Genomic DNA, 26596 nt, shown 5'->3' on the forward strand with positions numbered 1-26596 from the left:
CTCTGGTCCCTACCCCAACATCTGTCAGGCTGCAGGCTCGGGGCTCACGAGGAGAGGATGGCCCAGGAGATGCCTGGCCCGCCCGTGGTCTCGTCTCCATGCCTCATGTCTCTGGACGCAGCCCCCCAGCAACTAACAAGGAGGCAGTGTCTCCAAAGACCCTCTTGGAGAGCCGGGCGGGTCGGACCCCAGGTGGTACTGCTGGCAGCTGAAGCGTTTGGTGGAAAGTTCGAGGGTTGAAGTAGCTCAGGAACCGGGGAGGGAGCGGGGAGACAATGCTGCCTGTGTGCCCTCTGCCAGGCAGGGCCCTGCCCCCCAGTCTGGGGGCCTGGGGAGGGCCGACGAGGAGATGGGCGAATGCTTCAAAACCTTCCGGCTGTCAGCCTCCCTCCCTCAAGGGGGACTGGCATTAGGCAGGAGCAGAACGTACAAGCCTGGGAGGGAGCTGAGTTGGATCAGAACCTTCGTGTTGGGTTTAGCTTGGAGATTTACGTGGCAAGTACATGGAGGTGCCAAGAGCATGGCTCATCTCAGAGCTGTCCTCGGCGAATCGTCGCCACAGCTAAGAGGTTGCTGGGAGCTCCAGGGTGAGGCAAAGCCATGGTAATGGCTGAGTGGGGAGGAGTATGGGCCTTTGAGGATTCAGATCAGCTGTATGACCCTGGGCAAGGGTCTGAGCCTCAGTGTCCTCATCTGGAAAGTGGTCACGATGTGTGCCCCTGCCTCTGAGTGGGGTTTTCATAAGGATTCAGTGAGATGATGACATGTGACATGGCGGCCAGGCCGGTGGGAGGGCTTCTCTGCTGGCTGCCCACCTCACAGCCATCAGGACGGTCACTGATACGGTTTGGCTGTGTCCCTACCAAATCTCAACTTGAATTGTGTCTCCCAGAATTCCCACGTGTTGTGGGAGGGACCCAGGGGGTAGCTAATTGAATCACGGGGCCGGGTCTTTCCCGTGCTATTCTTGTGAGAGTGAATAAGTCTCACGAGATCTGCTGGGTTTATCAGGGGCATCTGCTTTTGCTGCTTCTTCATTTTCTCTTGCCACGGCCATGTAAGAAGTGCCTTTCATCTCCTGTCATGATTCTGAGGCCTCCCCAGCCATGTGGAGCTGTAAGTCCAAGGAAACCTCTTTTTCTTCCCAGTCTTAAATGTCTTTGCCAGCAGCATAAAAACGGACTAATAGGGTCACCATGAAACAAAACAAAACAGGACAGAAAATCACAAGTGGCGGTGGCGACATGAGGAAATCGGAACCCTTGTGGACTGCTGGTGGGAACATAAAATGGTATAGCCACCGTGGCAAGCAACATTGAACAATATTGAAAACAATATTGAACAATAGAACTACAATATGACCCAGCAATTTCACCCCTGTGCATATCCCCAAAAGATGTGAAAGCAGGGTCTCCAAGAGATAGTATTTGCACAGTCATAGCAGCGTTATTCACAATCGCAAAAACCTGGAAGCCACCACATACCACTCAGGGATGAATCAACGAAACGTGGCCCATCCACGCAGTGGAATATTACTCAGTTTTAAACAGGAAGGACATTTTGACAGGCTGCAGCACGGATGACCATTGACGACATTTTGCTAAGTGAATAAGCTAGTCACAAAAGGACAAATACTGTGTGATTTCATTTATAGGTGTTGCCTAAAGCAGTCAGATTCATAGGGACAGAAAGCAGAATGGTGGGGGCCAGGGGCTGGAGGAGGAGGAGGAGGAAAGGGGCGTTAGTGTTTAATGAGGATGGAGTGTTGGTTTTACAAGATGAAAAGAATCCTGGAGACTGGAGGCAGAGGGATGGCATCCCACGTGTTTAAAACGACTAACCTGTACACTTAAAGGGGGTCAGGATGGTAAATTGTATATTCTGTGTATTTTCCCACAATTAAAAATAAAAGTTTTCTAAAATGGTGTCTGTTACCTGGCTTAGGGCTTCCGTAGGTTTTCAGAGAGCTTCTGTGAACTGCTCTGCTACAGCACAGCTGAGGGCTCTCACACCTATGCCGGGGCGGCCAGGAAGTGCTTGTTGAATGAGGACAGTGGAGGTGTTATCTCGGCAGCATGTATCATTGTCCCCTTTTGGGCGATGTTCTGTTTCCCTGGGCACAGGGCATTCTCCTCCCTTCTCCCAAGAGCTCTGTGTGGCAGTGTGGCCTCCCCAGGCACAGCCCTGCTCAGTCATTAAGAGAACATTTCCCTGTTAGAGTAGTTGGGGGTGTCTGTTCCACTTTCCAAAATTTCCAGTTTATTGCATATCTCTGGTGGCTTTTCCAAGCTTCTTAATCTTGCCATGTAAATCTCTGAATGAAGGAAGAGCCATCATCAAATTTCATGTCCCTGAAGCTGGCTGCAAACTGCCTCCTAACAGCAGTAGGGGTAAGTCAGCTCCAGTGAGGTCTGATGTGTGCCAGAACCTTCCAGATGAGCTATGGCCCTCTAGGAAAAGAGCGAGCCAGGGTTGGTAGTTTCAGAGTTAAATGGGCACCCGGGAAGTTCCGGGATATGGGGCCCTAAGCAGTCTTTGGGTTCGTGGAAACGCAGTTCTAGCTTCTGGTTATAATGTAGACTTCGAATGGTTCTTTCAGTTCCTTGAGCCCCATTCTCATTAAAGTGGGGTGCAGGGGTCTGTCCCCAGCACCTAACTGGAGGCGAGGAATGCTTTGGGCTAGTCTGTGCTCACAGAAACCAGACTCTGAGTGAGGAACATGGAATTCTAATACTGGACTTGTGGTTTTTGCCTGGAAAGCATCCCTTTGCTCATGAAATATTTGTGCTTGTCTTGTAGTTTAGCGGCATCTTTGGGGGCAGTGAGAGGACCGCATAGTCTGGAAGGTTAACCAAATTTTTTCTGAAGACCATAAAATTTTAGAAGGAGCTGCTGGGTGATTATTTACTATCCATTTATCAACTCTTTCCAGCCCTGGCTGAGAGCAGCTTCTGGAGGAAATGAAGGCGGCTTTGCCTGGGCCGATGGTTCCCCTGTTCCTGGATACAAATGTCCATCATATGCAACTGGCCACTGTCTTGATCTTCAGCAAGAGCATGGCTGTCCCCATGAGAGCTGCTTCCTGAGGTCTCTGAGCAGCCAGTGACCAAATCCAGTGAATGGTCCCTGGAAGAGGGGTCTCCCTCCCCCTTTTACTGAATCTGGCCACCACTGGGCCTCCTTGCCCTGCCTGTCCTCTGGTCCTGCCCTTCCTTTGGACCAAGTCCTTCTGGTGACATCGTTCTCCCTCTCCCAGGCAGTGCCCAGATGTTGCTCCCAGGCCATGCTGGTCTTCCTCATCATAGATGCTTTTTTCCTGCATAACTTTATCTGTAAACCCAATTCAACAGCTCCCAGCTTGAGTGTTCTTGCCAGGGTTATCTAAACCTCTTTTTCCAATGGTCATCTCAAGTTTCCTCTGTCTGCAGTCACACGTGTTTTCTTCCCTACCACTTTACCTCCTGAGCGGTCTGTCCTGCTTTTATATCTACTGATGGTGTTATTGCCTTCCTGGCATTCCAGCCCAGCAGTGGGCAGCATCCTCTAGTTCCCCATCTTCATATGCCTGCTTTTGGTTAATTGCCTTGTCCCTCCCCCTGGAGAAGCACGTCTGGTCCATTAGACTTCTGGGGTCCTGACAAGGGATGGAAAATGCAGACACCTTTTCTCTTGAGCCCATCCAGATTGCTAGTGGCCACCTGGGTGGCAGAATTAAGAAAAGAGTGTTGCAGCTGTTTAGTGATGCCTACCTCGGGTACCCGGGGCAGGAGGAGGGCTCATGCACTGGGTATGCGTCATCTCTGATCCAGAGCTTCACCTGAACTCGCTGCCTCTGTCCTCACTCCCTATAATCCCACTTTCCACAGGGTCACCAGTCTGGTCAGGGCACTGCTTTGTGTAACAAGGGACCAAGCCATCATGATTGATGACATCGATGATCAACCCCTTAGCTTGACATTCAAGCATTTTCCCAATGAGGAACTTGTTGCTTTTTGCTTGTTATTCTCAGCAAACTTCTTACCTAAACTCTCCAGCATGCCCTACTTCTTGTCTCTCAGGCCCTTGACCATACTCTTCCCTCTGCCTGCAGTGCCTTTCCCTGCCCTCTGGGACTGGTCGGCCTCTGTTCTTAGGAGTCCATTCAGTACGTCTCCTGGGAAGAGTTCCCACCCACAGAGCTGCCTCCCACCTTCCTTGTGCCTGAACACAGGCACGGGATTTGCCAAAATCAACAAAAATGAGCGATCTCTTTTGGGACTGTGTCTCCTTTGATCTCATACCCTGTTTCCCCAAAATTATTGACATGGAAACAGTCAGATGTGGAACTAAAGCTGAACGTGCCTACCCTCTGACCAGAAATCCTGCTTCAAGACATTTACCCAGTGGACATGCATTCACCAAAAGCCGTGCACAAGAGTACACACTGCAGCACAGTTTGTAATGCCTCAAACTGGAAACTCCCCAAATGACCATAAAAACTGAGTTGTGTCCTATTCATACGACAGGGTGCTAGACAGCAGTGGGAATGCATGGACCACTGCTATGCAGAACACATGAGTGAGGCTGATGAAGGCTGCAGATGCAGAAGAGAACACATTTGTGATTCCATAGTCAGGTGCCATGGAGGCAAAGACAGTCCGTGGTTTTGGGTGTTAGGAAGGCAGTCAGCCTTAGGGAAGAGGGACTGGTGTTTGCGAGGGACGCTACTGGGATGACTTTGGAGCTGGTAATAAATGTTTTGTGTCCTGCTCTGGGTGTATTCATGCTGTGGAAATCCATCACACTTCATGAACACCTGTCTGTGTGCCTTACTGTGTGTATGTTATCAACAGAGCAGTTTACTTAAAGACCAGAAAGGAATTGTGTGAAGAGTAATGTGTTCAATGCAGAAGATTCATGAGACCCTGCTAAGCATCAGGCTATGCGGGGCATGGGATCCAGAGCTGAGACTGTCACAGGCCCTGTTCTTACAGAGCTCAGTCAAGGGGGACGTCTTACATTTGGGAATGATCCAAGTCTGAAGAAAGCAGTTTTCATGGTGAACGGTCACCTGGAGAGAATGCAGCTACCTGGGAGTGTTTCCTGCCCATCCATTTCCACGTTTGGGTGTGTGCAATTGGGCTCGTGTGTGCTTTGCTCAGAAATGCCGTGGTTGCACGTGGCAGTAACCTGATTAGAGTTAGCTTAGAGGGGACTTCTTTGAAGGATCTCAACACAACTCATAGATTGGAAGAGCTGAAACCCCAAACTTCAGGAAGGGCAGGGACTGCCAGACCAAGGGATCAACCAGGCAGGTCTCCCTCCTCAGTTCCAATCTCAGTCCTCCGTGCCTGGAAGCTTCTTTCTCACAGACCAGCCTTCCCTGCAGGGCACTGGCAAGGGGCTTCCCAGAGCACTGGATTACATCCTTAGAGATTAAGTCAGGGAGAGCAAACAGGGGCTTTTTCATACCAGATTCCAATAAAAATAAAAAAGGCCCATGTGTGGCCAAGGTTAAGGCTGGCTTCCTCCCACCTCTCAACTGGGGAGAAGAGGGTTATGGAACAAGATGGTGGCTCCCTTGGAGTCCCATGGCTCATCTGGGACAGTGATGATGGACTGACGGGGGGTGGGGGGGGGAGACATGGGCGTGGCTTCTACTTGTGCTTTGCAGTGAGTCATGCCCCAACTTTGCTCGTCCGGATGACCTGTGCCCAGCACAAAATGATATCCCAGGGAGCAAGAGAAACATTATGTCTTCTGTTTCTCTTTTCTCATGTTTGTAACAATTTATTGTGTTCATTTAGTTTTGTGTATTATTATGTACAACTGTACATATGCATACGTTTGGGTTCATAACCCCTAACTTTTAGGATGTTAAATACTGTCCCATAAAGCACGTCTGAATACTGCAGGTAATGTTTAAGCGTGTGCTGCCGTTTGCAAGTCTACACAGCAGGTTGTCAGTTTCTTTGGTTGTGGCCCTCCCTTTGAATAAGAGAATTCCAAATTAGTGAGGGGTTTGCCTGAATATTTCTCATAACTGTAGGTGGGAGGAAGAACCTCGGCTATTAGGGAGAGGCAAGGTACTCCTGAGTGATGCTGGGAGCAGGTAGCATCTGGTACAGAAGTCTTCCCTGACATGGCAGAGGATCATGAAGGGAGCACCCAGGTTGGCAGCTTTTTGTTTCTACCTGCCTCTTACCCATTATTGACACCCTTCAGCCCGGAATTCCCCCCTCTCAGGGCCAGTTTTGGGGCTATTTCAGGTTTTGGTAAAAGAAAGACTCTGGACTTGTCTTGGGGACAGTGATGGGCTGTTGGCTGTCAGGATGGTGTTTTCCAGAATCCATTTTCTTTGGACTTATCTTTTGGTCTTGGGGATTTGAACCCTTTTAATTTTTGAAGATGAAAGTTATTTGTTAATGCCTATGAGCTCTCTCAGCCTTTGGGGTGCTAGGATGTAACTGGAGGCAGAGAGAGAAAAAGCTGGACTCCCAGGCTCTGGGCTTCCTTAGGAGGGTATTCCCTGTGGGGATGGGAGATGTCAACTGCAGACATTTAGTTTAAAACTAAGTCCTGGGTAATCAACTACATATGGTAACTTAAGAAGAAAGTATGAAGACATATTTTCTCCTGAAAAATACATGCAAGCTTCTACTTCCTTTAGTGCTAACAATTCAATTGTCTTGACACTTGAGTTGAAAGGGTGTAGATTTCACGCTGTGGAGTGGCTTCCCTAGAAAAGGGAAACCTTGGAAAGATGAGATTTGGAATTTGGTTTGAACTTTGAATTATTCACTGCTTATTTGTGTGTGTGTGTATGTGTGCGCATGTGTGTGTGTACTTCATGACTGTTCTTTCTTTGATAATGCATACAAAATTATTTTCAGAACATGTGACGATATGAATTTCAGGGAGAATGGAGTAACATTGTGGTTCCTTCTTCTCATAGTCTCCAATTAATTAATGAAGGAAGTCCTTGCAGAAAGCCACACCAAAGAGCCCACAAATGTTTGCAAGAAATTTAGTTCCTCACTTTATCCCTGAGTTTCTTTTTAGAAAAGAAATCTTGTAACCCTGATACCCTAACAGTTAAGATACGGTTTATCTTATGTATTAAAAACGGCTGTACCTGCAGCTGTTACAACAAACCTTCTATTTGTAATTATGTATCAGTGTTTCCTTTCTTAATTGGGTGTGACTCTAATGATTGTACCTGTGTTTATGTCATGCTTATTCAAACAAATCTTTATTGTTCGGTCTATTGCACTTTTTTTTTTTTTTTTGCAAATGTAATCACAAGTGCAGTGTGTAAATGCCCACAGCACATGTTGCTTTTTCTGCATTGATTGTCATTTTTTTTTTTTTTTTTTTTGCAAATGTAATCACAAGTGCAGTGTGTAAATGCCCACAGCACATGTTGCTTTTTCTGCATTGATTGTCATTCTTCCGGCTCATTGTTTTAGAGGCCCTGTAAACTGGCGGACTCAAGTGGCTCACCTCTGGCTTTCTCCTGTGAGCACATGGCCTATTTCTGTGATCTTTCCAGCAACTCCGTGAGAAAGGGCCACTGTGATTATCCACCGGGAGAGGGGAACGCAGGGGATTAACCAGCTTGGGGAAGGTCCCACAGCTGGTAAGTGGCACGGCTAAGACGCAACTCAGGCCACCTGGCTCTAGAGAGTGTGAAGATCATGAGGGTTGAGCTTTGGAGTTCAGCTGCTCACCTGACTTTTGACCTTCGGCAAGTGACCCGGCCTCCCTGAGCCTCAGTTTCCTCACCTGTAAAATGGGGATCAATCCTGCCTCATGGGATTCCATCAGATGATGGCAAAGAGTGCTCAGTGCGGGGCTGACAGAGTAAGCACTCAGCAAACCTGCGCTTTGCACTTCTGGGCTCTCCAGCCATCCTCAATCGTAGACCAGATGTTTCCCAGCCCCCTTCTCTGCTCAGGCTGATGGTGTCTCTGCCAGTGGGGCTGTTCTGAAGCCAGGTTCATCCAGCACTGGGGGCAGGGAACTGAGGCTCTCTGGGGACCCACTGTGTTCAAGACGCTGGACTTGGCCCCTGTGCATGATTGCGAGAGCAGCCCTCTCTACTGAAAGTTGAAGCATGGTGCACCGCAAGGGCTCTTCCTGGCCTTCGGAGGTCTGACTGTGCTGCGGTGGAGAACAGAGATGGCTGGAACGAGACTTCATCTGTGCGTCACCTCTCCCGGTCCTGTGGAGAAAGCGCTTGAGAAGCCATGAATCGTCCGGAGACTGTGCTACCTCCTTCACGCGGCAGGCCTGGCCTCTTCCACCTCTCTCCTAGAATGCTCGCTCTTAAAAACCTCTCAGGGCCGGGTGCAGTGGCTCACACCTGTAATCCAAGCACTTTGGGAGGCCAAGTCAGATCACTTGAGGTCAGGAGTTCAAGACCAGCCTGACCAACATGGTGAAACACCATATCTACTAAAAGTATAAAAATTAGCCGGGTGTGGTGGCACGCACTTGTAATCCCAGCTACTCGGGAGGCTGAGGCAGGAGAATCGCTTGAACTTGGGAGGCGGAGGTTGTGGTGAGCCAAGATCATGCCATGGCACACCAGCCTGGGCAACAAGAGCAAAACTCCATCTCAAAAAACAAAAAAACCAAAAACCTCTCAGATGCAGTGCGTTAGGAACAGCTTCCAGGGTGGCTAATGCTGCACAAGCACAATCTCACTTCCGGGCATGAAGCACATGTCCTGTGATGTTCATAGCAATACTGCTTTCAGAGCCCCAATCTGGACACTCCCTGAATGCCTATGAACTACAGAATGATACATGAATTGTGGGCTAGTACAACTATGGGCTATCATACAGCCGTGGGATGAACGAACATGCATAATGACATGGATGAAAAGCACAGGCACTGGTAAATGAAAGAAGCCAGGTGCAAAAGATGATACATCGTACGAGGCCCTTCAGAGAATGTTCAAGAACAGGTGAAGCTAATCTATGGTTTAAGAAGTCCAGGAGGGAAAGGGGCTTGGTAATGTTCTTTTTCTTGACCTGGGAGGAATCTCCATGACTGGGTTAACTTTGGTTTACACACGTTAACATGCTACATGTATGCAACAGTGCAGTTAGAAAGTTCTAGCAAACACACAGAGGACCCCCCCCCTTGCAAACCTGTTCATGCAGCAGCTGAGATGCACGGTGGTTCAGGACTCTGGTTCGGACAGGACCTGGGCTTGAGTCCCAGCTCTCTGGCCCTCGGGAGACCACTGGACTCCTCCTGGGTCTCAGGTGCATGCCCCCGCCACCTATACAGAGCTGTACTCACCTCCTAGGGCTGCTTACCTCTTAGGGCTGGCATGAGGGTTGACTGAGCTGGAAAGGTGACAAAGGACTGGCCCAGGGCATTTGCACGGTGACATAGGTCCTTTGCCCCGCCTTCCCACTTGGGGTCACCTCCCTAGGCTCACTTGGTAAAGTGGCTGTCCTTTGTAGAGGCTCCTGCCTTCTCTGGAAATAAAAGTGGGGGATTGGTGACATCCCTGTGGCCTTCTCTCCCATTCATCTGGCCTGTCCCATAGATGGGATCAGGAGAGAAGGGTTCCTTGTGGGCATGAGAGGCGTGTTTTGACAAGGAGAGCTGTCATCTGGAGGGATCCTGGAACGGTTTCTGGAGAGCCCTTCCCTCCTGCCAGCTCTCCATATGTGGCCCAGGATTCTAGCAGCTGTGGTTCAGAGGTTGTCTTCCCAAGGTCTCTCCAAAGACAGGGACACTCCTGTGCCCAGCCAGAGCCCCCAGCCTCAGGGACTTCATCTGCCCCTTCTTCCTGATAGGGAACAGCCTGAGTGGGTCCCCTGCCCTCACCCCGCTCTCTTTTTGGACTATTGTTAAGGTTTAAATCAGACAGTTTTTAATGGAGCTGCTCAGCAAGGGTCTTGTGGCAGCTGGTACTGTGCACCTCTTCCTGAAGGGAGTTCCCGTCCTGCTGTCCCACTTGGAGCCAGGCAGCCATAACCCAGCCTGAGAGCTGAAGATTGCTGATCGCATTTCTCCTTTCTTCTGACCAGTCTGGTGGCCAAACTGGGTCTGCTCTTTCTCCCTCTCTCTCTCTAGTTTCCCACCTCCAGACAGGAAGTGGAGATGGGCGGTGTTTCCAGCAGATGCAAGGTGTCTGCAGGTTCTGCCCACTGGCCTGAGCATGGTCATTCTGCCCCTTCCAGCCCTCCGTGGCTCCCAGTGTCACCCCTGCTCCATTTTGGTCCAGAGAGGGCATGAGCCACAGGAGCCACAGGTCCCCACCCGGAAGCACCATTCCTGGGCTTTCATCCTGGTGCTTATCATCTATGAAATGGACGTGACATCTTAGTCTAATATCGCTGCCAGGAGAAGCGGGAAGGGTCATTTCCAGCCGGCACCCCCCCGACCCCCACCCTGCCAGCCTGCACTCTGCCATTCACTCCTTTAACTGCTGTTAGTCTACTGCTGTGGTCGTAAACCTTGGCTCCTCATTAGAAATATCTGGGGATGCTTTGAAAAGACACGGATTTCCTTGGTTCAGGAGTGGGTAGGAGTAGCTGCCTGCTGGAGCCCACTGTGTGCTTCTCTTCCCATTCATGTTCAGTGGCCTGATGTTGGTAGCTTGAAATCTGCCAGGGTGGTGGTATTTACACAGTGGAATCAGCAGACGCTTCATATCAGGTCCCAGAGAGCCAGTTGTTAAATGTTTACCAGCCCACACCTGGGCCAGGACATCAATATTTTCTAAAAGCTTCCACAGTGATTTTCATGTGCATTCAGGCTGAGAACCCCTGGTCCTAGAGATGTCCCCTACTACGCACAGTTAGATTTATGCTTACCAACAGTAGCTAACAGTTATCCAGCCCTAGCAGATGTTAAACTATTTGTGTGAATTAGATCATTCATCCCTGACCACAACCCGTGAAGGAGGATTATGATCCCCATTTTTTAGAAGATGAAATTGGGGCCCATCGAGGCTTTCTGTTATCTTCTCCAGGGCCACTGTGTTGGTTAGTGGCTGAGGCCAGATTCCAACCCAGGCCTCAGCCACTGGGACCTGAGTCTGGCCAGGACCTCTTGATGGCTGTGGTTAGTGCCCTACTTTTCCCAGCAGGTTGGACACAAAGTCATGTTCTTGTCATTCATGATGACCATAGGGACCATGGGGTCTGCGCCCGTGACCCTCCAGTCTGCAGTGCATTGGGACGAAAGGAGCAGTTGTCTCTGGGGTCACTGGCAGTGGGCGCGCCTCCATCTAGCTTAGGCAAGATGCTTGGACTTGCGGCTGGAGTGAAGCCCAGACACTAACGAGCTGTTGGTGCCGATGTGTGTTCTCTTCCCCTTCCAGTGGAACATGACAAGGAATTCTTCCACCCGCGCTACCACCACCGGGAGTTCCGGTTTGATCTTTCCAAGATCCCAGAAGGGGAAGCTGTGACGGCAGCCGAATTCCGGATTTACAAGGACTACATCCGGGAACGCTTCGACAATGAGACGTTCCGGATCAGCGTTTATCAGGTGCTCCAGGAGCACTTGGGCAGGTGGGTGCTGTATGGGTGTCTGGGAGGGGTGCTGAGTTCCCTCTGGGGGCAGAGGAAGAAAGGGGTGACAGCTAGAGGATGGGTCAGATTGGCGCAACCACGTGCCAGCCCTCTACCAGCTATCTCTTCTAATGAATGTGGATGGTGTATGTCACTTTCTTAAGGCAGTGACTGACAATGAATTCAAGAATAGTAGAAGGCAAGGGAGCCTGGGGATGCGTGGTGCCATGCGGGTATTTATAGGCAGTCTGGATCTGGCTGGGTGCTAAGGGACACAGAAGAAAAGGGAAGGGGAAGAAACGTTTGCGAAGGGCTACCTCTCTCCCATTCATCACTCTGAAACCCAGTGCATGATATCAGGCAACCAATTAAAATGACCATCTAAAATAAAATGTTAGGGGAAGGAAAAAACTCAAACCAAAAAATAAATAGAGAACTCATAGACTTCCAAGAATTACTAGGTCAGAAACCAAACGTGTGTGTTGAAAGTCTTTAATTTATCAAGATCCATTAATTTCAAGGTCTTGTGAGAGGTAAGGAGCCCTAAGAAAAAGGGCTGGAACGTTTAGCAGGTGCATTCTATTCATACAGTCCCGAGGCGGAAATGACCAAGGTCCTATTTCTCAGTGGCTGGGTTGCTGGATGCCTCAGGCTGTCAGACATCTAGTGTCCCCACTGGGGTGCCATGGCAGGGAAATTAATGGAAGGAAGGTGGTGTAGACACCTCCTTGTGATGTGCAGGCCTAGTATCTTCAGCTAGAAAGGGGACTTGTGACCGCAGACAGGGACAGGAGAACCATTACAGCCACGTTTGCCAAGCACTGTTATTTGGGGGTTCATCTAAGTACCAAGAAAACAAAACTGCTCTTGAGTGTTCCAGTGTTTTGCTCTTGTTATCTCATTTCATATTCACAATAGCCTTCAGAAGTGGTGACTCATCTGCGAAATGGGGAGAACCGAAGTGACCTGAAGCCAAAGAATGAGGCCACCCAGAGAGAATGTGGCCACATTAGGATGTGAGTCAGGTTTGCAAAGCTGGAGCCCATGCTCATGAAACATATTTATTTCAAAATTTGTTTTTAGACCAGGTGCAGTAGCTTACGCCTATAATCCCAGCACTTTGGGAGGCCAAGGCAGGTGGATCACTTGAGGTCAGGAGTTCGAGACCAGCCTGGCCAACATGGTGAAACCCCGTCTCTAATAAAAATATAAAAAATAGCCAGGTGTACTGGCGTATGCCTGTAATTCCAGCTACTCAAGAGGCTGAGGCAGGAGAATTGCTTGAACCTGGGAGGAGAAGGTTGCCATGAGCCAAGATTGGGTCACTACACTCCAGCCTGGGTGACAGAGCAAGAGTCTGTCTCAAAAAAAGAAAAAAAAAATGTTTTTGAGTAGGCAAGACATATTCATGGTATACAATCGAAAAGGAAGAAAAGAAGCCATAGTGAAAATGAAGGCTCCCAGGCCCCTTCCCTGAGGCAGTCCCTGCTGCCAGCTTCTTGAGTCTCCTGAAATCAGCAAATGTATCTGTGCATTGTTGTTTTCACCTGTTGAACCCTGAGGTGCACTCACTCCTGGGGATGTGATGTTCGTTGTTGGATGATGATCCCTGGCAGCTTTTCCCGGTGGTTCATATGGGGTGCCCTTGTCTTCCGAGTCACCTCACTGTTCCATGCACGGGCTGTGCTGTGTTTCATGCGTGTACGCTGGCTCCTCTGTCCTATGAGGGATGGTGCCGCAGGGTGGGTATCCTTGCTGACACACCTGTTCATGTCTATCAGTCAGATAAAGTTCTAGAGATAGAATTGTGGGGTCAGAGGGTCCACGCATGGGTAGCTTTGGTAGACATTGCTGGGCAGCTCTCTGGGGAGGTGGCATTGACGTTCACTCCTGGCAGCCAGGGAGCTCCTTGTTGAGGATGAAACCATGGCCTCTGTGTTCAGGCTGTTTTCTGGATTTGCCACCCAGCTCCTGCTTCGTGGGCACCTGGTCCCATCATGGTCTGAGGTGCCTCTGCTGTCTTGCCTGAGATCCATGGGGTGGCTCCTGAGGCCTGCACGGGTGGACAGCAGGCCTGAAGCACTGTGTTTTGTGGAGGAACGGGCGTTCCAGGCATCCTCCCAGCCAGGCTGCCTGCAATAAGCAACTTGGGCTTGGGGGTGCCCATTCTAGTGCGGGGGTCCTTCTCCAGGGGCTTCTGGCCTGCTGGGTGACTCAGCCCCCTCAGCACGGTACCTGCTGTGTGCCCTGCCTGAGGGCATCAACCGGAAGGAACTGGACATGAGTCCCTGCCCTGTGGGAGCTCCCATTCCAGCAGAGGAGAGGACATGGCAGGTGGGAGTCATGAGTAAGGAAGGGGGATGGGGCTGAGAAGCAGGGGCAGGAAAGACGGAGCTGCTTTCTTTAGGTTTCTACATGTTCTTCCTGTGTCTCCTGAAGCAAAGCCTCCATTCTTCAGAAGTTAAATGATTAAATTAAAAAATATTATTTATTCATTGTCTGGACAGGTTGTTTTTGAATCTAGAACCAAGACACCCCTATTATGTAGTTCCCCAGCTATTAAGAGCATGGGTTCAAATCCTGCCACCAGGTACCCATGTGGCCTTGGGAAAGAGTCAACTCTCAGAGCCTCAGTTTTCTCCTCTGTAAAATGCGGATAATAACTGAATCTCCCTTCCAGAGTTGTGCTGTGGATGAAAGAGGGTGACATCCTTATAACCGTGGCTCACACACAGGAGGTGCTCAATACATGGTCACCTGCGTTAGTAGCATCGTCATCACAGCAGGAGGTGGAGCAAGATCTCCTTAGGAAGCCGCGAGCCCAGGTGGTGGCACTGCCTTCCCATGTGTGTCCAGTGTGCCGATTCCCCCCATTCTGCCGTCTCCCAATGGGGACAAAGCCCTGAGCTTGAAAATGCTCTTCGAATCCCCCACGCTTCTGCAGTTCACCTGTTCAGAGATGGGGCTCTTTGCATGCCCCCAACCTGGGGCCATACGGCTTCTTCCAGGTGGTGGTCTCCCGCCTTCCTCAGCCCAGAGGAGCCCAGACCCTGCCCCGCGGCCCCTGCCTGCAGTGTGGCTGCCCTGTTTTCTGTGCTGCCAGCCGCCCAGCTGTGCAGGGCTGGGACATCTGACAAGCTGTGCCTGAGCTCCAGGAAAGCCCGGGGGTGCTGGGGATTAGCTGGCTTTGGGTTGGCCTCAGCGTCTCTCCCCTTGTGGGAGTCACTTTCCACCGAGTCCTCTTGATCTCTTGGAATCCTGATTAAATTCCGATAATGAGCTGAACTGGAGGCCTTCCACAGCCCCGTGGCCCTGCTTAACACGCGGCCCCAGACAGCTGGAAAGGCATGGTGGAGCCGCCCTTGGCGGGCTGTGGAGTGAGTGGGGGCTCAGAGGCAGGTCTGCGGACAGTGACCTTAGCTCCAGAGGCCTTACAGGGGCGAGAGGGGGCTGCTAAAGGATCAGAGTCTTCTCATTTTCTGAACCCCAGGCCTGGGGCCAGGCCAGCTGGGGACTGGCTTCTAGGAGCTGGACTTGCTCCTCCTGTCCCCATTGATGTGAACTTTAGTTCCAGCTGAAGCTGAGGATATCTGTGGTCGGGGTCGTGCTGGTTGCCCTGTTTCTGCTGTGGAGCTGGGACCTGGCGCCTTCCATCCCAGCCTTCCCCGTCTCTCCCCAAGTGTGTCCCAGGCTTGCCCCCTCCACAGTGCTGCCCCACATGTAGGCGACACGCTTCTGCTTTGGGAGCTGGCCTCTGAGCACCCCCCGGGAGGCCAAGGCCAGCCAGGGTAGCAGAATGTGCTCCAAGGGAGTCGGCCGCCACCAAGGTCGAGATGATGTCGGCAGCTGGCTGAAAATGTCCCTGGGTTCATCTCAGCGACGTTGGCTGCCAGGAGGGTGACCTCAGCGTGGACTCCAGGGCCAAGACTTGGATCAGCTGCAGCCTGAGTCACTCTGAGAAAGAGGGAGCTGCCCCCGCCTGTCCCCACCACGCGGGATGGATTGGCAGAGGAGGCCTGGGCTTAGCTCCCTGGGTCCCTTTAGCCCAGGCAAAGGCTCCTGCCCTCGGCCAGCCCTGAGATGGGGGCCCTGAGTTTCTGCCTTTCTGAGAAGCTCCCAGGGGATGCCCTGATGATTTTGGTCCATGGACCTGAGACGGTAGATGGAGCTGGATGAGGAAGGAGGAACGCTGCAGCCCCCTCCCAGGGTGGCCCTTGGGCAGTGGGCCATGAGTTTCTTGGCCAGTCCTTTCCTGGGGATCCTGGGGTGGTGGTGACTTATTATGTGCAGATTCAGGATTTGGTAGCAAGAGTCTGGGTAGGGTTTGCCCCGCCGTTATGCCCCATAAGCATGTTTGGGCAGAGAGACATGTCACGTTCCGAGCGCGTCCCCACCCCTGTGGCCGAGGCTTCTTGTTGCATGGGGCTGTTTGCGACTGTGCTGGACACTTCAGCTTTGTTTCGTGTCTTGGAAAGGTTCCTATGAAGATGTGTGCAGAGCCTGGCTTCTAGGTGGGAAGCAGCTTGCTCGAGAGCACACAGCTACAAAGTGGCAGCTCTTAGATTGCAGCATCCACCGTCTTAGCCGTGGTCATGCCTCAGTGATTCCCATAGTGCTGATTTCCTCACCTGGGGCTCAGATGGGTCCACTGATGGGTCCTGAGCTGGTGTTCAGCCTCGGCTGTGCATTAGAATCACAGAGGCTTTTAAAACTCCTGATCAGTGAGGGTTGCTTTGGTGTGCTTTAAAAGCTCCCAGGTTGATTCCCTGTGTGCTGGGGTGTGAACAGGTGGTTAAGAGCTCTGTAATTTCTCACCCGTGAGCTGTCTTACATGTCCGAGAGATGGAAGAAAAGAGATTTCTTTTCTTTTCTTTTCTTTTTTTGAGATGGAATCTCACTCTGTCACTCAGGCTGGAGTACAATGGAGCGATCTTGGCTTACTGCAACCTCCACCTCCCAGGTTCAAGAGATTCTCCTGCCTCATCCTCCCAAGTAGCTGGGATCACAGGTGTGCGCCCCCACTCCTGGCTAATTGTTTTATTTTTAGTAGAGACCACGTTGGCCTTCTCCGACATATTCCACGTTCCCTTCAGCTTGGTCTCTCAGAGAAGACTGTTTTTCTTCCTACAAGACTGAGCCCAAAGTGTAGTCCAGACCATAATTGTCAGTCTCAATGGCACAGGAAAGGGACTGGCTAAGGGTGAAGGTTTCTTTGGACTCTGGCTCGAGAAGCTTCTGCAAGCTTCTGGAAGCCTCTGGAGCTTCTTGCTGCTCCAGAAGGCTACGTGCCTTTTTTCTCGTCTCCTGGCTTCTACCCCTTCCCGCTACACCTCAGCCCCAGGGCATGAGCTCTGGTTTTGAGCTGCCTTCTCAGGATGTACCAGTTCAGCTTCCTGAGTAGCCTCTTCAGAGGGCAAGGAGGATTCCTTCTGGCTGCTGGGAACTTCCAGGGTGTCCTGGAAGATCAGAGGAGGGCAGCCTTCGTCAAGGAGTCTTGGCATTTTTTGCTTACAGCCTGTTTCTTTGGGCCCCACTCCAGAACCCAGCCTGAAGCTGCCTGAGTGGGAGTGGCAGGCCCTTCATGCCTTTGGTTCCCCGTGGGGTCCGCTCATGGATCTGCAGGATCCCTTTGGAAAAAGCCACCCTGCTGGGCAGAGACAGCAAACCACTGTGTTCAATCCAATTAATGCCGGAGACACGGCTGGCATGCCCCGCTCAGCATCCGGGGGCCAGATGCCCGCTGGCTTCCCGTCCTGTGGTCTGAGGCCATCTGGTGGGCCTTGGTGGCTTTTTTGATCTCTGTCCCTGTTATTTCTTCCCATAATTCATCCCAAGCCTGGCTTCATGGGGAGAATAGAGGTGGTTGCTGGGTTTGCTGAGTGTTTGCCACGGGTGGGAGGCCTGAGCAAGTGGCCCGCATTTTCCCTGATTCCCCATAGGTGTTACATCATGTGCAGTGAAGCCTAGTGGGTGTCCCTGTGAGGTGGGCAGTCCTCCCCTCTTGTAGACCACCTGTGGGAAAGGTCTGCTCCCTTTACGTTTCCATCAATTTGGCTGAGTGCACAATGTGATCTTGGAGCCACCTCTCTCCCATGATGCTTGTCTATACTGGAAGGAGGGATGGCTGCCTTTGGGAACAGTCATGATGACAAGAGCTAATTGCATGCAATGGGGACTCTTTACTACTTCCCACAACAACCCCCCATGGAAGCACCCTTATCCTTGCCCACCCCCCTTGTTTTTTAGAGATAGAGATCGGCGGGGTCTTGCTCTTTTGCTCTGCTGGAGTGCAGTGGAGTGATCACAGCTCACCGTAGCCTCTACCTCCCAGGCTCAAGTGATCCTCCCACCCAAGCCTCTCAAGTAGCTGGGACCACAGGCACACACCACCATGCCTGGCCAGTTTTTGACTTTTGTAGAGATGAGGTCTCACTATGCTGTCCAGGCTGATCTCAAACTCCTGGCCTCAAGTTCTTTGCTTGCCTTGGCCTCCCCGAGTGCTGTGATTACAGGTGTGAGCCGCCGTGCCTGGTCCCACACCCTTTTTCACAGGCAAGGAAATGAAGGCACAACCCTGGACTGGGGATTAAGAATGAGAAGCTTGCATCTTTCCGCAGTCACATGTTTTTCTTCCTTGGCTGATGGATACACTATTTTCTTTCTCCTCATGGCAGTCCAGTCCTGTAAATTGGGTAATGGTGGAGCAAATCGTATTTTCCACACAAGGAAACTGAGTCAGAGAAGACCAGTGACCTGCCCAGCCTGTCCCAGCCGTGTGTAGTGAGGCTTTGCAGATGCACCAGGAGCCGCCTTCCTTCCACCACTCGGAAGTTGTGCGGACTTGGAGAGCGTTGGACCCTTGCTGAGTCGCGTGGGGATGCATAGTGACGTCTGAGCGAGATGCGAGTGGGGTCCAGCAGAGACAGCAATGGGCACTCCACAAGGGCAGGAGTTTGCTCCCTGTGGTATCCATTTTGCCTAGAGCCTGGCTCATAGCAGGCGCTCAGTAAGACAAGGAATGCATGAAAGGATGAAAGCGTGACCTGGGCTCCCCTTTAAGGATGTGGGCTTCCTGATTCCCAGGCTACATGGTCTGGTCCTGTGTGCCTGAGCCACGCACCACAGATACCTGCTGGATGAGCGAGTGCCGGCCAGCATCTGTGCGCTGGGGCTGGTCCATCCTAGCAAATGCTCCACCATGCTTTCCCTTCCAGAACTGAAACTCGAGAATGCCTTGCTTGCAATCTTTCTTCAGCATCTGAGCCTGATTTCCAAAAAGTGAAAATTGCCTGTAATTATGATACATTTTGATCCTATGGATGTTCCCCTGCGATGATTATAAGTACGTTATTTAGAGCTGCGTGCCAGTGGGCGCCCAAGGGTAGGTCGGTTTTGTTTGCAAACAGGGAGGCATCAGCATGTGCCACAGCCTGGAGTTCTTTACGCTGGAATGCATGAGGGGAGAATGGGCTTTCATGGCGGTAGCTCTCTGGATAACTTGATCTGGCACTTTGATTCCAAAAGCACTTCATGCTTGGCCCCGGGCCTCTGCAAGCCTGCAGAATGTATTAACATCCAAATGTATTAACATCTGTGTTTCAGATCAGGGTCTGTAATTGCTTTAGCCTTTTTGGCAGGAGACAAAGAGAATTAATATTTTTCAATTTGGTCATAAGCACAGTCATCTGTAGCTGGGAAGAAAAGTGTCTGCTCAAATACTAACTCTACGGATGGGGAATACAGGCGTACCAGGAAGATGTTTTAAAGGAGACAGCCACAGTTAATGAGCTAGTTCAAGTTCAGAGTGGAAGTAGGCATGTGGGTAGATACTCAAGGTTCTTCCAAACCCTGCTTCTTCTTTCGCCTTCCTATTGCCACCTCTGTCGGTACCATATTCTTCCTTTTCCTCAATGCCCCTGGCTTTCCATTTTGTCACCCCAAGAATGGAAGGAGGAAAGCTGACACCTGGCCTTGCCTTCCAGCACACATGCCACCCTTCTCCTCCCGGGACCAAGGCAGGCATTGCTAATGGATCCCAGACTTTCCTTTCCCTGGATCCTTAGTACAGGCCTCTACATAAGGCAGCCACTGGCGCTGAGTGAAGCTGCCATCAAGTGAAGCCTGTGGACCACCGGTTTCAGGTTGGGTTTCTCCGAAGCTGACCCTCAGCTGAGGATTGTGTGTCTGTGAGAGTAAAGGATTCGAAAATGCTTCCAGGAAAGGCCTGTAGGAGCATCGGGCAGTGGGACTGGCCAGGTAAGGGAGTGGCGCTGCGCAGAGTGCTCCGAAGGGTGATTTGGCTTGCTCCTCCTGCTAGAGGCTCTGGAGACAAAGTTGCATCCTCACCCTAGTCCCATCAAGAGAGCAGAAGTCTTTATACCTTGTCATTTGAGGCAGGGTTTCCATTTCCCAGCCTCTGCAGTAGTGACCTTTGGGGTGGCTCATCCTCTGGGGTCAGGGCACTCCTGGGCAGTGTAGGGGGTTCAGCAGCAGCCCTGGCTTCCGCCTACCAGATGCCAATGACATCCCCACACTCAGCTGTGAAACCAAAAATGTCACCAGACATTCTCAGTGTCCCATCTTTAAAGGGCTCCTAACTAGGCCCTAGAGAAGAGTTAGGAAATGGAGACGGGGCAGAATGGCCCTGATTGAGAAGCACGGGGTGGGGGGCGGGACGTGACGTGCCTCCGGGTGACACAGCCGAAGCTGCACACACTTAAGTGGGAAGTCCCTTGCCCACCCTGTCTTCCCACCTTCCCCTTCACCTGCTCACTGCTGCCCACACTAAACACTAGCTGTGCAGCGCCTCACACACATCTGTCTGGGGTGGTGCTCACACCCAGCTGTTGTCAGAACCTCCTGGAAATATATTGGAAGAGAAAAAGACAGGTTCCTATGTTTAACCCCAACTAGTCAGGTGTAGGGGTTAGGAGTTTTCATTATTAATGTTTAAAAACAAGCTCCCAGGACTGGCCATGTCACTTTCGTGGCCCAGGGCAAAATGAAAACATGGGGCCCTTTGACAAAACTGTATAAAGGATTTCAAGACAGCAACGGCAAAGCATGAAACTGAGCACAGATACTTCTGTGTGCCGGGCCCTGTGTGACTGCGAGGGTCACACGCCCGTGAAGCCGGTCCTGGCCTTGCCATCTCCCTGGGTGTAGATGTCTGTTGATACCTATGTTGACAGATGTCTTTATACAGATATCTTTCAGCCCCGGCCTCATCACCAGCTGTCTCCTGTACACACGAACACGTGGAAACGCACAGATCCACAGAAACACGACACAGACACAGCACACAGAAGCACGCCCGGTTTCCCCTATTTTAACACCTTACATCAATAGGGCACATTTTTCATAATCAAGGACCCAGCATCTGCATTTTTATTAAGGAAAGTCAGTCATTTATTCCGGACCCCTTTGCTTTGACTTCTTGTCCTTCTGTCCTGTCCAGGATGCCACCTGCCCTCAGTGGCCATGTCCCCTGGGGCTCCTCCTGCCTGTGTCTCTCTCTGGCTTTGCTCGTTTCTGAGGGTGACAGTCACCCAGTGTTTGCAGGGAGTCGATGCAGAATCCTCTCCCACTATTGCTGGGTCTACCTCAGCTCCACCTATTTTAAAATTCAACTCGAATCCTTGCACTCTGGCTGTGGCATGGTGTCTTCTGGACTTGGGTGGCCTGGGTCACAGCCACACGGGGTCCCCAGACTGGAGTCCTTGTAGCCCTTGGGCTTTCAGCTATGGCAACCCCAGTGCCTAGCGTGGAGTACTCCACATGGCTCTGCTTCTTGAGCGGACACTAGACTAAAAGAGCCTTCCTGGGGTAAGGGTTCTTTGTCTCTTCGCTCTTCCCCAGGGCCTAGTTAGGGGCTCTTTAAAGTTGGCACGTGGAGTATCCTCAAAAGCAGGCTCGTTCCCCTCCATGCCGTGGATGTAGGGAAGTGGGCTGAGCCTCTTGCTCTGGGTTTGAACCCACAGGTCCTGGAAGTAGGAGAGGGTGGGTGGGGTGGTTTGGGAGTCAGGTTTGCAAGTGGGATTGAGGGCTGGAACCAAGAGCCTCCCAAGAAACCGGTCATGGTCATTCTCCTCGGAAAGCTTTCTCCAGCCGAGCCCTGCCTCTGCCCCTTCCCCCTTGGGTGTTTCACGTGTGGAGGTTCACAATGCAGTAGGAAAAGCATGTCTGAGCCCTAGCCTTGCTCCTGGACATAAGAGGGACCCTCCAGCTCCCTCTGCATCAGTTTCTCTGCGATGCCTCCGCAGGTTGCCCTGGTGGGCTCAGCTAGGCAGGATTTCTCCTCCAGCTCCTGTCTGGCTGCTCAGGCAGGTGACTCCTGCCAAGTCAGCCTCACCAGTTGTGACCTTGGACAGGGCCTCCACCCCTCCTCGGAGAGATGGACCCACTGAGTCACAGACCACAAGGCTTCCCCTCCCCACACACCTTTCCCTATGTGGGGGCTGTGCTGGGGCTTTCTCTGACCCACTGAGGAGCTGGAGTCAAGGCCTGTGGAGAATTCCCCAGCCCCCTCACCCTCAGGAGCAACTCACCCCTCAGATGCACAGATCCTCACCCTCAGGAGACACCCCTCACCCTCAGGAGACACCCCTCACTCTCAGGAGACACCTCTCACCCTCAGGACAGCCTGTCACCCTCAGGAGACACCCCCTCACCCTCAGGAGCACCCCTCACCCCTCAGATACACAGTTCCTCACCCTCAGGAGACACCCCTTACCCTCAGGACAGCCTGTCACCCTGAGGAGACAACCCTCACTTCAGGTGCACCCCTTAGGAGCACAGTCTCCAGGAGGTCCTGACAGGTTTGAGTCCCAGACCCGCACCATTGGGTTTTTTGACGATCTCCAGGCTGCCTCACTTCCCCACCTGCTCCAGGTGGTTCCTGGGGTCACCTCTCAGACAGACTACTTGCATTCAAGTCTTTGACTCAGGATCAGCCTCTGGAGTTGCACTGAAGCGTGACTGAGGCTGAGTGTCGGCCACACAGGGCAGCCGGGAGGGCTCCCTGGCAAGGGGCAGCTTTGGCATCTCATAGCTCCTGGGACCTGGTGAGGGCCTTGTTGTCAGCCTGCCCCCTTCATGGACCCCTCCGGCTTAAGGATTCGGCCATGAGATAAGCCTAGACATCTGCTTGGCCTTTTCTACATGTTCCAACCCAGCCTCTGTTTTTGCGAATCTTGAATTTGGTGATTGCGTCACTTGTTTCTGTCTGCAAAGCACTGTCAAGTTTCTTTCCCTTGTCTCCCTGCTTTGCTGCACTTTTTCTGTCTCTGTGTTTGGAATCTTAAAACAGCCTGTGGTTCTCTTAAAAAAAAAAAAAAAAAAGAAAAGAAAAGAAGAAAAAGAGGCTGGAAAGATGACGGAGGGCGAAGACTGTATTTGTGGTGCTTGTTTATTCCTTGAGTGTGCTGCGTGAAAGAGGCTGAATTTACCTCATTCTATTTTGGTCTGGATCTGGAGGCTGGAGGAAATGGGGCCACCAGGGGAAGTCTAGAAAGATGAGTCTCCCATCCTCCACGGCCGCCCACTGCCTGCATGGTGCCAGGTGCAGGCAGCTGCCCATCCATGTGGGATTTCCCTCAGAGCCGTGTCAGAGGCTCTGCAGTGCCCCCCAGGTTTTTCTGGGGACACCCCAGGAGTTCTTGACATCTCACCAGAGTTCTTGACGTCTCAGCTCTATAAGCTAGAATCCAGCTCAAGGCTTAGTTCTGGTGGGTTTCCAGATGGATCAGGACGGGGTTGGATGGAGCGGTGAGAGCCTCCAGTTTTCCAGAAATTCTGGGGCTTAAACCCTGGTATCTCAAGCAAAGAGTGACAAGAGTCGGGTCCAAAAGGAAATGTGAGGCTTGTTTTCTTCCCGGCTGTTGCTGTCTGCCCACCTGAGTCCTTTCCATTTTTTTCCTGATGTGGGGAGAGGAGGTGGCTCTGAAGAAGTGACGGGGACAGGTAATGGGGGCACCAAGCCGGAAGCTCATGCAACCTGGCAGTTTCCAGCAAGGGGTCAATCTGGGGTCATTTGACAGCCCCCTGGTTCCACAGCCAGGCCTGTGAAGGTGGAGGGCATGGAGGTGCCCAGGGGCTGACAAGGGTCTCCCTTCAACTAGCATGTGGAGCTGGGTGCCCATGGCCTGGGAGTGGGTTCTTAGTGGGGCATAGGGTGGGCCGGGTGGGCGAAGTCCCCAGTGAACTGTGAGGCAAAGCCACTTCTGGAGCTACCTGAATAATCTGAAAAAGCACTAACCATTTCTCTTTTAATAATATAAACTACTGGAAGTGAAACCAGAAAACCTCCCTGGCCGTAAGGATGTTCGGATACCAGCACCTTTGCCCAGCGCGCAGCTGGGGCCTGCTTTGTGCTGGGCTGTGTGCTCAGGGCAGAGGCTGCCCCAGTGCTGAAAGAAATAGGGCTGGTTCTTGCTGACAAAAAGCCGAAGTCTGGTGGGGAAACAGAAAAACCCAAGAAACTACACAAACAAACTCAGACTCTAGCCCAGGTACTGCAGGGGAGAGGGCTCGGGTTTGGGGACGTCCAACATGGATGCGTCATCTGGGCATCAGCAGACACTTCCCTGGGGAGCTCAAGAATGGGCAGGTGTGCGGGAGGTGCAAAGGCAGGGAACAGTGTTGCAGGCAGCAGGAACAGCACCTGTGAAGGACTTTCTCACAGATGAGAGAGTGGGCTGGGTGGGAGCAGAGTGTGGAGACCGGGGCCGGGCCAATCAGGGCCTTACAGGCTGGGTGACCTGGAGCTGACAGTAACGCGTCCTCTCTCTCCCCAGTTTCTCAGTTTGGACTGTCAGTTCCATAGTCTGCTTTATCACAGGACACAGTAGAGAGCTTTGGCTTTTTATCCTAAGAGCTGAGAAAGGGTTTGAGGCAGGGAAGTTAACTGCTCAGCCCCTGCAAGCTGCTGGGCAGGGGTAGCGCAGGGCGAGACGCGTGAAAGGGAAACCACGGGGCTCTCTCCCTCCGCCATCAACCATTGCTGTGCAGGGCTGGCGCTTTGCTGGATCAGGGCTCCGGGCTGGCTCCGTTCACCACCTGCATTTCTCTGAGCCTCAGTCTCCCACCTGCGAGATGGGACAGCAGCTACCTCTCAGGTCCTGTAGGGTTCAGTGGGCTCGCTTGGTGCCTTGTTCTGAGATGGTTCCATCTTGAGTCGGGGTCAGCTCATTGGAGTTGTGGTGTGAATCCCATGGTGGAAGAGTCACACTGACACTGAGGTTTGCTCCAACCAGCTGGGAGCCTTGAGTCTCTGGCTCTGCGCTGGCGCCTTGAGCATGTCTTTCCATTTAACCCATTCTCAGAACAATCCTCATTGCTGCCTCCATTTTATAAACAAAAGAGCCTGATGGACACAGGCTGACTTGCTTAGGGTTACTCCACTGGGATTTAATTCCAACTTTCCTCAGCCCAGCGCCTGGAGTCCCACAGCCGACATCCCTGAGCATCCACTGTGGGGCCCGAGGACCATCCTGCAGAGTTCATCAGAGAGGACTCTGGGCCCCTGACCTCCTGATTGTCTCTGCTGGTGCCTGTGTCTCTAATGAGAGAAAGCCTTCCATTTGTCATTGTGATTCTTTTCCCTCTTCACCTCCCACCTCTGATCGGCACCTAGATACAAGTTGGAAAGGCTCATCGCCTCACTCCATTGCTGGAGTAAACATTTCTTTGCAGCAGGACTTCTCAGAGCCTTTAAAGAGCTAAGGTGTGTTATGAAATCTCTAAGCAGCAATGTGTCATGTGGCACTTCCCAACCTTATTTTACCACAGAGCATTTTGGATTTTTGACCCTCTCATTTTCCTCTCTTAGCTCTCCCATTGATAAGCTGCAGTTTTTGAGACCTTGATAAACCCCAAACTCTTTGTCTCGTGGATGGGGAAACTGAGGGCAAGAACGTAAGGGCCACCGACTCACTTTCTGACTGTGACAACGCTGGCCTCTGGGCAATAGGCAGGAGTCTTCGCGACCTTCCCATGAGTGGCTGGGTGGGTGCTGTCTGCAGTCAGCTGGCCCTGCCCAAAGGGAGACAGATGGTCACAGGTGGCCACAGCCCTGTCTGTGGCAGGAGGATATTGTGCCTCTTTACGTGTTTTTCCACCTTTCTCCCCAAATGCTTTAATTTTAGTCTTCCTGGATATGCACCATCTTAAAGAAAGCGTGTTTTTAAAAAGCCTTGGACCTCCCTGACTTCATCTTCCCGTCTGGGGCTGCCACGGACTACTCTATGATTTGGCAGGAAAGCAGGGCATTCCCTGAAGCTGAGGTGGGGGAGCCCCGGGGCCTGGAGGGGGCCTCCCCAGCCTGCCGCCCAGGAGGGGCACCCCTTGGACCCGGGAGCTGGCAGCCAGGGTGGGGCCGGCTTCCTCCTGGGTTCCTCTGATCTCCTTCCCGGGCTTCCCTGCAGGCTGGGGCTGCTGCTGGGCTGACTCCAGGTGCTCTGCGGGTTGCTGGTTCCCTGCCTGACTCACCGCAGCCGCGCTCCCTCCATGACGTTATGCTGGGAATGCTCTGGCCGCGCTCCCTGGCTCGCTCTCTCGAGCCTTTTCTTCTGAGGAATCTTGTGGCCCCGCAACAGTTCACAACCTGCAGGGCTTCAGAGTGTCTGGCCTGCAGTCTTCCAAAGAGCAGCAGGGTGAGGCGAGGGTGAGGGTCAGAGTCGGGGTGCGGGAGAGAGTCAGCTGGGTCTGCGGGTGCAGAGCCCCCGATCTCCCCCCCTGCTTAGAACTCCTCCCGGCTTCCCAGCGCTCAGGCAAGACCTGCCCTCCATGGCCAGAGGCCCTGCAGGGGACATCGTGCACCTGTGCCCTGGCCTCACTACTTTGTCATCATGATTTCCGCATTCATGATTTCGGTTCCCTCTGCTGGGAACACTCTTCCCTGCCCTTTCAGCTGTGTTAGCCCTGCTCATCCTCTGACCCCTATCAGGAGATGTATCTTTGGAATGTCCTCCCTGCACACACTCACACCCGTACACCCTCACACCCTGCACACCCTCACACCTTGTACACCTGCACACCCTCACACACTCATAGCCTGCACTCTGCACACCCTCACA

The 26596-nt window shown here is 52.2% G+C and overlaps 1 protein-coding gene across 1 annotated transcript in view; it reads left to right on the forward strand.

Moving 5' to 3' along the window:
• The window catches only part of BMP7 (bone morphogenetic protein 7), a 99400-nt gene that overhangs the window by 29038 nt on the left and 43766 nt on the right, over window positions 1-26596 (forward strand). Inside the window, exon 2 of the mRNA XM_017536574.2 lies at window positions 11330-11522. Within this exon, the coding sequence (XP_017392063.1) occupies window positions 11330-11522 (193 nt within the window). The remainder of the gene's footprint in view (window positions 1-11329; window positions 11523-26596) is intronic.

Source organism: Cebus imitator, unplaced genomic scaffold (assembly GCF_001604975.1).
Source record: "Cebus imitator isolate Cc_AM_T3 unplaced genomic scaffold, Cebus_imitator-1.0 Scaffold99, whole genome shotgun sequence".
NCBI classification, from domain to species: domain Eukaryota; kingdom Metazoa; phylum Chordata; class Mammalia; order Primates; family Cebidae; genus Cebus; species Cebus imitator.